The following is a 12,241-nucleotide window of genomic DNA, read 5'->3' on the forward strand; positions in this document are numbered from 1 at the left end:
GTGTATATGCTCTTCATCTGGGGCTTATCTTGCCGAATTTGGCTGTATGGCTAGATTCTAAAAACAAAGTCATTGCTGAGAAACAAGACAAAGAGTTACTTTAAAAAAAACCACAGGCCTTTAGGAAAATTCTGCTTTTGAATACAGAAAATGCATTTACTTATGTGAATCCAACAGAATGCACTATTTTCTATTACAAGTAAGCATGTCCGCACTTCTACCAAAGTCTGTCTTTAATAAAATTTCTCACATTACTAAGAACCCAGGAAGTAAATAGGTATAATTTTAGTCTGTATCACCTCCATGGAATAAAAAGCTTCTCAAATTAGAATTTAAAATCTCAATTTCAATTTTCTTTTCAAAGTATGTATTTCTCCCACTTTTCATCCAGAGGGAGGCTATTTGTTGTGTTAATCTCTTTTTCACCTTTGAGGATTTCCTAAGATCTGTCAGATGGTGCTGGAAAAACAAGAAACATAGCTGAAAGGAAGTATGTTCCGATTATTGCAAGAAAAACCTGCATTTGATTGATCTTACCATGAAAATTAAGTTTAAAGCCTTTCTTTGGTGATATTTTAGCAATTACTCAAGGTTATTGCCTAATTATATAAAAGTAACTTGCAGTCTAAAAATTTCCAACCTCCAAACAGTTAAACTGTCTCTCTAACATGGTTATTAACAGTAAAATGTCTTTGGTGATAACTATTTTCTTATGAAAATCTTTCAAAAAGAGATTATTCTAACTTACAAGAGCCTATTTAGATACAAAACCATTGATAAGAGACAGGGACAGAAAACTCAAAATTTATGCAGTAAATCTAAAACAGAAATGCACTTTAGCAATGAGGCACTTTCTCTTAAATAGTTCCATAAAGCTAAACAGTTCACAATATTATATAACATACTTTTTTTCCCTTAAAGAATCATTTTAAGTTACACATAGTTGAGCAAACTCATTACATTTATAAAATGTGGCATATTAATATGGGACAGATTTTTAATGAATAAAGAAAAATACTTTTCTAAAAGTAGTTAAAAGACATCACCCCAAGGTATCTGGACCTCAGACTGAATGACCTAATACTACCTCATCAGTGAATCTTTTAGTTTATTTGTTTTTATACCTAAAAGTATTCTGTTAATCTGGAGAAAGGGCCATATTTGGGTTTTTCTATTAACTAATGTGATTACTTCTGTTAAAGTGATATCTATAAATAAAGCACAGGCCTTCCTCAGATCCAAGGTTCCTTGACCCTTGTACATCTATGATATCTAAAGCAGAGAAAACAGATTACAAAATCCTTTATGGAAGTAAAGTTCTTTTAGTTTGTCGCTTAAGAAACAAGAGATTAAAGAAAAAATTTAGTTTTATTCTCCAATGTTGCAGATTCAGATGATTATTCCTATAGGCTATTTGTATAAGGAGTTTATCTTATTAGCACCCCAAGTTTGTAAAACTAACCACCTGTATATTTTTGCCTGTAAATTTTTCTATACCTCGTTTCTTACAAGTTCCACAACCTGACTCGGGATAATTAACTAGGGATTAGTGTATTACTAGACATGAAAGTAGTCCCATACTTAGAAAACCGTAGTTGAATATATATGAAGAAGTCTGTGGTTCTAATAGTAATACCACATTACTCAGGACCATCATAAAACGTGTACCTTTCCCCATATAACTGATGCCCTTCTTTATGCAAGGTTTTCACATGTTTTGGCACATATTCCATTGCATTTCAATAGAAGTGTTAATATATTAACATTAAATAAAGGAATTTTATATAAAAGTATTCTCAATTCCATAGTTGCTTCCTATATATTTCCTTGGAAAACAGTGACACTACATAAGATGAGGCAACAAGCCTAATTTAATGAGATCATGTATATAAGACTCATTTAAGGCTGCGAGTTTTGTCTGGGGACCCAAAAACATCCAGGTCTCATTTGTGGTTTTTAAAATGCACTCTCAATTTATTTTAAGTTAATTAAAATCAGCTTCCATAAGTAATCACTGACCTAGATGTGACAAGTTTACAAGAAATCTAAAAATTTCTTAGGGATGTCAGGGAACTGCATTTGACAGCGTAGCAAAATAATTTCTGTAGCTGGGGAGTAAATTCAGTTTCTGGTTTAGGGTAACGGTCTGTGCCAACCATTTTTAAAGAGTTAACAAAAATCTGCCTTTTAAATTCTCTTTGTGAGCCCCTCCAAGCACAAACACAGTCTAACAAAGTGAAATTTTAAAAGTATTGCCATAACCTTTTTCACAAGTCAGGCCAAAAACAACAGAAAACTTTAGACTTTTTGACTTAAAACAAAGGTATAAGGAAAAGATAATTATTACGTTTCAGCCTTTTTATATTGTGAAATGCATCAAGATTTAGCTGTATTTTGTATGTGTTTCTTGGTCGTACACTGTTTTATTTCTAAGAAAGCATTTTGAGATTCAGAAGGCATTACCTTGTGATACATTTTACTGGAAAATGTAGCACATCTACTATGTATACAGTATAAAAACTATGTGTGTAACACACAGATTGTGCTCATGTCAGATTTCTAGAACAGATGTTTTTTCCTAACTTTCAAGATTATTTCCTAAGAATTTCAGAGGTTAAATTTGAAACTGAGGAAATAGGCCTAAGTTTCAAAGCAAGTAGTAAAACTTAATTTCCAAAGAAGTTTATGAAAAATAATGCAAATGTTAAGAGGTTTAAAATGAAGTTCTTCATATAATTTAAGGTGACAAGACTTTTTCTGACTTGCAGACTCATCTCAAAATGAGTGGAAGACTTAAAAAAATGCAAAATCAAGGACATTATCATAGCTCTGACCTTAAAGAACTTATGTATAAAACAATATAATCCCATTTCCCCGATTACTACAGGATCTAAAATGAAATATCCTCAAACCATTAATTCTGGTTAGCATATTTATCTATTACACTGCATTCTGTCTATTTTATACGTATGGTTTGGAAATGTGACAGGTTACTAACAGTTTTAATCTACAATTGCTTTGAGATTTTTGAAATCCATAAAATAGCTAATGTTACCTGCTCTAAAAATCCTAATACTTAAATCATCATAACCTTCTGCATGCCACAGTGACACACACCTAAGGCCAACTGAAAAAGGGAAACAATGTACTTCATTAGATAAGAGCCACAGTATAACAATGCACACATAAAGTGGGCTACACAACGGCGATGACATTTCATGAGGCAGCACCCGCTCGTCATAAGGCATTATGAAAGATTAACCTCACTTACACATTAATTTTGTTAGAAGTAAATGTGATCAGCTGCCAACATTTCAAATGGTTGTGAATCTCACTTCAGCTCTCCAAGAAGTCACATACGTTTTCTGGAGGGTGAACAGGCCCTCCCTGTGCGACTGGTAGACTACACAGACAGATGACTCAAAATGCCTACAATTATAATGTGCTCTAATGTAAAGAACAATTGGAATTCTTCCCCAAAGGACTTGCACACTCAAGAGTGCACTATTTTGCACACAAAAAGCTTACTGAGAACAGGACAGTGGCTCAAGGACCACTTTTCTAAATATATTTCCCATACAAAATAATTTCAAGATATAATAATTATTAGTTCCTCGTACAGTACTCTATTTAAACAAGAATTAATCAAATAGTAAGTATGTGAAAACTGCAACACCACAAAGATTGAGCCATATTACTAGTGTAATCAAACATTAGAACAATCTTGGAACAGGCAAGCAAAATATTCAGAAGGCTGGATCGTGGCTGCATGCCTAACTGATTTCAACCATGACTTGTACTGTACACTGTGAGACAGCACAGATACCTTATGCAGATGGTTCAGTAGCAGAATGGCACTTGGTTTGCTCTTAATAGAAACAACAAAAATGTAACTGACGATTTAGAGACAGACAATGGCCTTATTCGCATGCTGAAAATCTGGTTGTGTCCCTCCAGTCCACACACCGTTCACTGTGCAGTCTGTCGATGAGTAAACACGCAGTGCAGGATTCATTCAGTGGGATCTAGGCCCCGTGGTCTAACCAAAATCAATTCTTGGTCGATACTGCAATACCATGGGGTATGACTATAAAATAAAAACATGATGAATAAGACTGTTGATATAAAAATAATATAGATTATACACAAAAGACTTTAAGAACGTGCAGTTATAGCTTACAGTATTTCCTGCTACTGGTGACTACGACAATTAAGGTTGTAATTATCATTAAGACTATATTTTTAAACGGCTACTATTTTCTAGAATCAGTCAAGTTTTCCATAACTGGCAACAAAGGTGAAGCTGGAAGGCCCGCAGATGTCATACTGCTTGCGTATGTGAATACTACTAATGTTAATACTTAGGGCGAGGCCGGGCCTGTGTGGAGGATGGAAAGCTCTCACCTGCATTCACCTGTGGGGCTGAACAAGACAAGCCCGCAGGCTGGACTCCGTCAGGGCTGCTGTTTGTGAGAGCCCATTGAGTCACGAATTAACAGAGACCTCCTGCTATGAATCTAGGAAAACTGGGATAGTGTTTACAAATCACACATCTTAACTTTGACACTTCTTTTCAGGATTGAAAACTTAACTGTCATTTAAAAAATGTTGAAAAACAAGTAACTAATTGTTAGACGAAACCGCCTCCTTTCAATAGTTGATACTACTAAATATTTGGACTTGACTATTATATAATTGAATGGTTCAGACTGTCCTTCTGTTTTGCTCTATGTAGGGAAGGTATCATACATCAACATACAGCACTAGAGAGGAAACAGCTTCCTGTGGTAAAAGCCACACTGCTACTTCTGTGTCTTTTTTACCCCTTGTTTTGTCATATCACATAGAACTCAAACATCAAAGTCAGAAAGGGTCTGAAGAAACAATGGTTTTCCTTTTCTTAAAGGTGCAGATTCCCCTTTTTAAAATGAAATTACCAGGAGCTACTTTTATGAAAACAAGAAAGGGCTGAGATGGCTACTGACTTGTTTCCCCCCTTGTCTCTGTGTAGGTGAATGCAAAAATCCTGTCTTTCTTTCCTATAGACAAAAGTGGTAGACTGAGATTCCAGAACCCTGAAAATGACTGTTTCTGTAGGTATCATTGCTATGCTACATCCTGGGAAGTCTCACCATTCAGCTCAGGGTTGGACTAGAGGGTAGGAAAGAAAATTCCTAGATCTTGCTGTTCCCAGCTTAAGAAGTAAGGTGACGCTCTACAGTTTTCTAAGGACTGGAGTAAAAGTCACAGTCTCTCAGGGTTTCCATGGTCTAAATCTACTGTGGTTAAATTTTGCTTCCTTGTTTTTTTCTTTTTTTTTTTTTTTGGCGGTACGCGGGCCTCTCACTGTTGTGGCCTCTCCCATTGCGGAGCACAGGCTCCAGATGTGCAGGCTCAGCGGCCATGGCTCACGGGCCCAGCCACTCCGCGGCATGTGGGATCTTCCCAGAGTGGGGCATGAACCCGGGTCCCCTGCATCGGCAGGTGGACTCTCAACCACTGCGCCACCAGGAAAGCCCGCTTCCTTGTTTTTATTTAAACTTTTTTCTGTTCCCTCTGAATCAGAATATCTGTGAGTGGGACACAGAAATCTGTATTTTACAAAACTCCCTGGGTTTTCTGAAGTTCAGGCAGAGTTGGAGACTGCTACCTAGACATCGTATTAACCTAACTTGACTACTTCCCATCCTACCTGACCCAACCCAGAGCTTGCCTCTCATTATAATAATCTTTCTAGCTTTGCTTTCCATTCCTGTTGAATCTGCATACTTTCTGCAAATAATTAAGTCACTCGTTCAAAAATCCATTCATCGTGCACAGAAGAATCCATCACCAATTCTACTAGGATGTAGGAAGAGAGGGAAGTAAAATGCCTTGGCTGTCAGTGGTTGGGATTTTCTCCGTTTTTGGCTGAAAATGGTTTTCTCTTCTCCTCCAAGTAACCATTTGTATGTGTGCGTGTCCTATGACAACGTGAAGTTTAAGAATTATTGGTGTTACAAAACTGGAAATGGTTAAGGTATACTTTAAGTCCTATCTGTGTTTCAGTTTGCCTTCTGAAGAAAAATGGCACTGTGTGCACTGTGATGAAATGTGGCCTATCACTCCTCTTAGCGTTATGGGACTCCACTGAGTGCAGACTGCCAGCCCTCGGCCTCATCATTTACTGAAAGAATCCATACTTCCAAAGTATATGTATTTCAAATGTGATAATTTTAGAAAATGATAAAAATTGGCTGGTTGATGTACTATTTTTCTTAAAAAATAAATTATTTACCATAAAAGTAACCTGGTTTTAGATTTAGAAAATATAGAAAACCACCAAGAAAAAAAGGAGAATCATTTAAATCCCACACCCAAAGATAACCACCACAGTCATTTTAATGTACATCCATCTAGTCTTTTTGTCTACGTTATTTTTCTTTTTAAAGCTGGAATCACGCTACACATATTGTTGGGTAAATAATTTTGTCCATAAAAGAATTCTGTCCATTAAAAAAATTCCATAAACTTTATTTCTACAGTATTTAATATGGTCATACATGATCATTTTTAAAGGCTACATATGATACCTTTATAGAAATGTACAATAAATTATCAACAAATCTTTTACTGCATATTTTAGTTTATTTCTTTTCTTTTGTTTTTGCTATTATAAATTTATTGTGACCCAATGATCTATTCCCCACTCCCCACCCTATCTCCCCTGCACCCTTAGGGTTGGTTCCTAGAAGTAGAACTGCTGATTCAGACAGCATAAGCATTTTAAAAGGCTTTTGGTAAATGCTATCACACTGGACTTTAAGAAAGCTGTTCTATTTTTACATTTCTGAGAGAAATATGAGCGCTCATTCTTCAGGAGCCTCATCAGTAATGAGTACTATTCCTTTCCTCTCTCTTAATTTGGAAATTTAATACGCATAAAATAGTATTTGATTTCTTCCTCCATTTTGACTTCTAAATAAGTTAACCATCTTTATACTAGCCAGTTGTGTTTCCTTCTTTTGTGACTTGTCTTATCATGTCTTTTGATTTTTCTACGGACAGGTGAACTCTGTCCTACAGATCTGTATGGATTCTTTACGTATTAGGGCAGCAAATTTTTCTGTCACATATTGCGAATATTCCTTATTTATGGTATATCTGCCATGTACTTTTCAGTATTAGTAGTCAACTTGGTTTGTTCTCTTTCCTTTTACAAGTACAATGAGAAAGGCCATCCTCACTCTGAGGTTAGGTAGCTATATTCTCTTCCTGATCTTTGATGGTATCATTTTTAATGTGTACCGTTTTAGCCATGAAAAACACCTATAATGGGAGGTATGGATTGAATCCCCCCACCCCATCACCACCACCAAAAGTCTCAGGACAATTAACTGAAAACAAACCCTACTAGATCACATCCCACCCCAACATCTATGCTCCAAGTTCCCCGATACCCGGTCAACTACTGTCTCTGCTCCAGGCCCTTGGCCGCCTTGCAGCCCTCAAACCACCAGACACGACCACATCTCTGGATCTTTGCACTGCGTGCCCTCGGCCTAGAGGGCCCTACCCCAGATAGACACACAGCTCTTACTCTCACTTCTTTTTGATCAAAAATCCCCAACTCAAAGAGGTCTTCCCTTGGCTATCTTATCTAAAATATTCTATTTATCTACTTTAATTTTTCTTCTAACACTATAAATTTTACTCATTTATCTTTCATCTGTTATCATTAGAGTATAGGCTCCATGAAGGAAATGAATTTTTTTCATTTTTACTTCTGTGTTCCCAGGGCCTAGAAGATTGCCCAGTGCATAATTAAGGGCTCAATAGATATTTGCTAATCTTTTTACCCTCCACTAATTTGAAATACTCTTGATAGATTCATGTTCCTGAGCTATTCTTTTTATTCATGTGTCTATGTTTAAGATAGTACCCGATTTTAATTACTTCGGCTTTAAAATACGTTTCAGTAGGCGGCCATGAATGTGCCCCGTGATCACTCATTTAAAAAGGGGACTGACCAGAGGCACCAAGTTATATTTCCTGATGAACTTCAGAATGACTGACTCTGTCAAGTTAAACAAGAATCTGGTAAAAATGTGTTTGAAACTATATTAAACTTCATAATTTAATTATGGGAAGAACTGACATCACTATAATATTTAATGTACTAAATTTCTTGTGTGCAAAGTGGGATTGTGGTTACATATGAGAAGGTCTTTGACCTTAGGAAACATGCTGAAGTATTTAGAGGTCAACTGTCACGATACGTGCAATTTAATTTCAAGCGGCTCCGTAAAGAAACAATAGATATATTTATAAAGAGATTAACGAGATAAGGAGAAGAGGAAGAAAGGGAAAGGGGGGCAAAAACTGTAGCAAAATGTTAATTGGTAAATCTAAGTAAAAGTAAATGATACTCCTTTGTATTACATCAACTTTGTTGTAGTTTTGAAATTTTTCAAAATAAGAAGCTTGCAGGAAAAATTAGGACTTAACATTCAAATTTTATCAAACGCCTTTTCAGCATCTACTAGTATTTATTTGACTTAGTGTTTTTAGGATATAATATGTATATAATTTCCCTCTCCCCAGCATGAAGCCATTCTTGCATTTCTGATAAAAATACTACTTGGTCTTGGTTTATTCTTCTTCTAGCATATTATTTTAGTATATTTAGTATGTTTTCATCATCTTTGTTTTCGTGTTCAAAATAAGATTTGATACTCGTTTTCTAATTGCAGGTTCTCTGTCAGTTTTTGCTTTCACGATTATGTTACCTTTGTAAAATGAATTTGGAAAAATTCCATCTTTTTCAATGACTTAAACCAATTTAGAATGAGAATGATCTATTCCTTGAAAATATGAGGGAACGTGACCATTAAAAGTAGTTTTATATTTAGGTATCTGTAATTTAATTTTTTTTATGTCTTCCACAATTTAGTGATTTACGTTTTCTTCTTGGGTGAATGTTGGTCCACTATTATTTTCCCAGAAAACTGTCTATTTCATGAAATTTTCACAAAATTAAAAAATTTAATAGCATAAAGCTACACATATAATAATACTTCCTTATAACAGTGATAATTTTTTCCTTGAAATTTTCTAGGTGATTTTTGGCTAAAGATGTTCTGACAGGACTATACTCTATAATGAAGTGTTGAAGTCAGAAAAGGAAGTGTGTGTGGATTTTTGAAATTTTGGTCTTATTCTAGTTCTCTAAAACTTTAGATCAGAGTTTAAGAATACCTTTATTTCTCAGTAAATAAACAGACATCAGTGCCAAGAGTAAAAGCAAAAAGCTATGTACGTATGAGTTATAACTAAAGGCAGGAGCATCACAATTCATCTCAAAATCAGCCGTGAAGCTAAGGTCAGCTGAAACATCTACACATATCTCACCAGCTCAGTTAAATTATTTAGTCACCCCTCACCCTCAACTGCATAATATAAGGAGAAGTATGACTTTTTTTCTCTACATGATTTTCTATTGGCCTTTATAGTTGCTAAATGTGCTTACTCCATTACTAAAAACAACAGGACTTAAAAAGTGTGTATTAAGAAACACACATTTTAATGACAGTGTGGGGATTTCCACAATCACAGCATGGACAATGAGACTGAGGGAAATTCTAGATAAAATGCTAATTTAACATTTTCGATTTGAAGTGGTTCTTCTAATACTTAACATATAATTATTTGTCCCAACCCTAAAACTGCAACATCAGAGGTAAGCCTGCTAGTTAAGTTTGTTATATAATTACAATTCTCCTTTCTTGGCTCCAAGGAAATAATTATGAAGACTACTTTAATTTCTGGGATAAAAGAACAATGGAGATTTTTAAGAAATGCCATGGTTAATCCATGGATTAAGGTTGATCATAGACCATCTCTACACTCAACAGTAATCCTTACTATTCTACACTTAGTCTCTTCTGTTTTCCAAATTTTTAAAATGTACTTATATTAGATAAACTTTTCTCAGGTATGTTCACGTTTGCTCAGTGCATTACTAAATCAGTTCACTATCATTTCTGTGCTAAAAGAGGTAACTCAAGTACAGTCCTTAGGACAGGGCCTAGTAAGCGAGCTCACAACTGCATTGAGATGTTGCTGTTATGTAGCTTCACCTAATCTGGCATTTTATCTTTCACTTGTGGGTGAATGATTAATTAAAAACACACACACACAAAGAAGTGATAAGTATAGAGCAGAGATCCAATATGGAGCAGAGATTTCTCATGGGCTGAAAGCGGTAATTATTAACAATTCCTGATGCATAAATAATGGCCTGAACATTTATAACTTCATTTTTAGTCTGGCAAAATTAAAAAGATAATTCAAGAGAACTAAAATAATGGGAAACTTTGGGGATATAAGTTGAAAAGATGAAGTTCTATAGCTCAAGTAAGTCTTAGTTTTGCAAAGTTACATGTCTTAGGAACTAGAGTTTGGGGTGAAAGCAGTCACCTTTGTGGCAGGCAGGCATCAGAGGGTCATATGTACAGTCGTGAGTGCCTCTTACCTGATACAAAGGGCCATCCTGAGGGCAGACTTGCGAAGCTGAGCAGTTCAGACACCGAAACTGCGGAGGAGATGAACTCATCAGATAAGAGGCATCCACAACTGGATACATATTTAAAATATTTTAACGTCAAACATGAGTCAACATGATTAAGTAAACACTTTCCAAAATATGGTAGTTGTTTTTGGAAAAAGTCTTTAATAACTTAGTGACTGGTAAATTTTAGCTTGAAATTATTTCAGTCTCTAGATATGAGTTTTGTTAATATTCTGCAAATATTTACCAAAACGGTGACCTATCCTTCCATCTCCTCTTCAAATACTAAATTCCTGAGAAAACCCTCGCCTTCTCAATCCAGGAGGGGCACCCTCTTTCTTCCAACTTTTCCTGTGAGTAATCTCTCCTAGATCTCCTCTTCAACCACCCTGAGAGGGAACACTGTCTGAGGATCTCAGAGCTCTGAGAGGGGCAGGGAACTTGCCTCAGCCTGTAAGTGATCCATGTTCTGTTTTAGATTAGGTTCTTTATATTCCTCCGATTAGACTCTTAGTCTCCATAACTATTTTAATAGCATTAGATTGTGAAATCTTTGAGTCTGAATCTTATTCATATTTGCAATCTTAAGAGCTAAGGCACAGAATTGGCACACAGCAGCCACTCAAATGTTTTATGAGTAAATCAATGAATTAACATATTTTTAAACCAGTGAGTAGATTCATTTCTAAATCTACCATCTTTTAACGGTTAACCATTCATATTAAAAAATCATTCCCAAATCTTGATTTTTCAATATTATCCTGAACCCTTATTAAGCATAAACATTTGAACTGTAATGGAATTATGAAACATAACACACTTTAAAATTATGCATATATGAATTCAACATCGTGTGCTTCTTCAAAACAGAAAAAAAAAGATTAAAAATATGGGGCTTCCCTGGTGGTGCAGTGATTGAGAGTCCGCCTGCCGATGCAGGGGACACGGGTTCGTACCCCGGTCTGGGAAGATCCCACATGCCGCGGAGCGGCTGGGCCCGTGAGCCATGGCCGCTGAGCCTGCACGTCCGGAGCCTGTGCTCCGCAGCGGGAGAGGCCACAGCAGTGAGAGGCCCGCATACCACAAAAAAAAAAAAAAAAAATGTGAGATACAAATTAACCAGGATAAATCTAACATCCCAGAGCAGGTTTTTAAAATATACTTTGGAAGAATATTTAAATAAGCAATTATTAAAAAAAATATACTGGTAGTTTTTAAAATAAAATTTTAGATATTTTCCATTTCCTGAAAGACTTTAGCAATTTTTTTCCCTAGAAGTTAGTCTTTGAATTTCTGTACTGGGGTCATCAACATGCTGTAAGACACACCCAGCACTGCTATCCTTGACAACCTTCCCCCTTATCTCCGAAGACTCCCCACACTGCGGCCTACAAGACTTTGCCTAACTATGCAAGTCCCAAATAGCATTTAACAAGTAAAGAGGGTAGAAAGAGGCAAATTTCACTGTTTTGTTTTTGTTTTGCTTCCTATTAATCTCTTTGGTATCAGTCAAGGTAGATGTTTGCTTTTCCTAAAATTGCTTGGTAATGCAAAGAAAGCAAAGCAAGGCAAACGTGGTGCAGTAACTTTAGGTAGGGACTGGCGGCGGGGGGGGGGGGGGGGAGTTGTTGGAAGAGATAAAACCAACCAGGATATTATCTGGGAAAAGGGGGAATCCTGAGAGTAGGTACT

The 12,241-nt window shown here is 36.0% G+C and overlaps 1 protein-coding gene across 2 annotated transcripts in view; it reads right to left on the reverse strand.

Moving 5' to 3' along the window:
* Positions 1–2,399: 2,399 nt before the first annotated feature.
* The window catches only part of PCGF5 (polycomb group ring finger 5), a 112,622-nt gene continuing 102,780 nt past the window's right edge, over positions 2,400–12,241 (reverse strand). Inside the window, exons 9-10 of one of the 2 annotated variants that reach the window (XM_065894455.1) lie at positions 10,514–10,573; positions 2,400–4,087 (exon numbers count right to left, since the gene is read on the reverse strand). In XM_065894455.1, the coding sequence (XP_065750527.1) occupies positions 4,040–4,087; positions 10,514–10,573 (108 nt within the window). In that variant the 3' untranslated portion in view covers positions 2,400–4,039. The remainder of the gene's footprint in view (positions 4,088–10,513; positions 10,574–12,241) is intronic. The other variant, XM_065894454.1, reaches the window with a different exon arrangement.

The sequence above is a fragment of the Phocoena phocoena genome, chromosome 16 (assembly GCF_963924675.1).
Source record: "Phocoena phocoena chromosome 16, mPhoPho1.1, whole genome shotgun sequence".
NCBI lineage: Eukaryota > Metazoa > Chordata > Mammalia > Artiodactyla > Phocoenidae > Phocoena > Phocoena phocoena.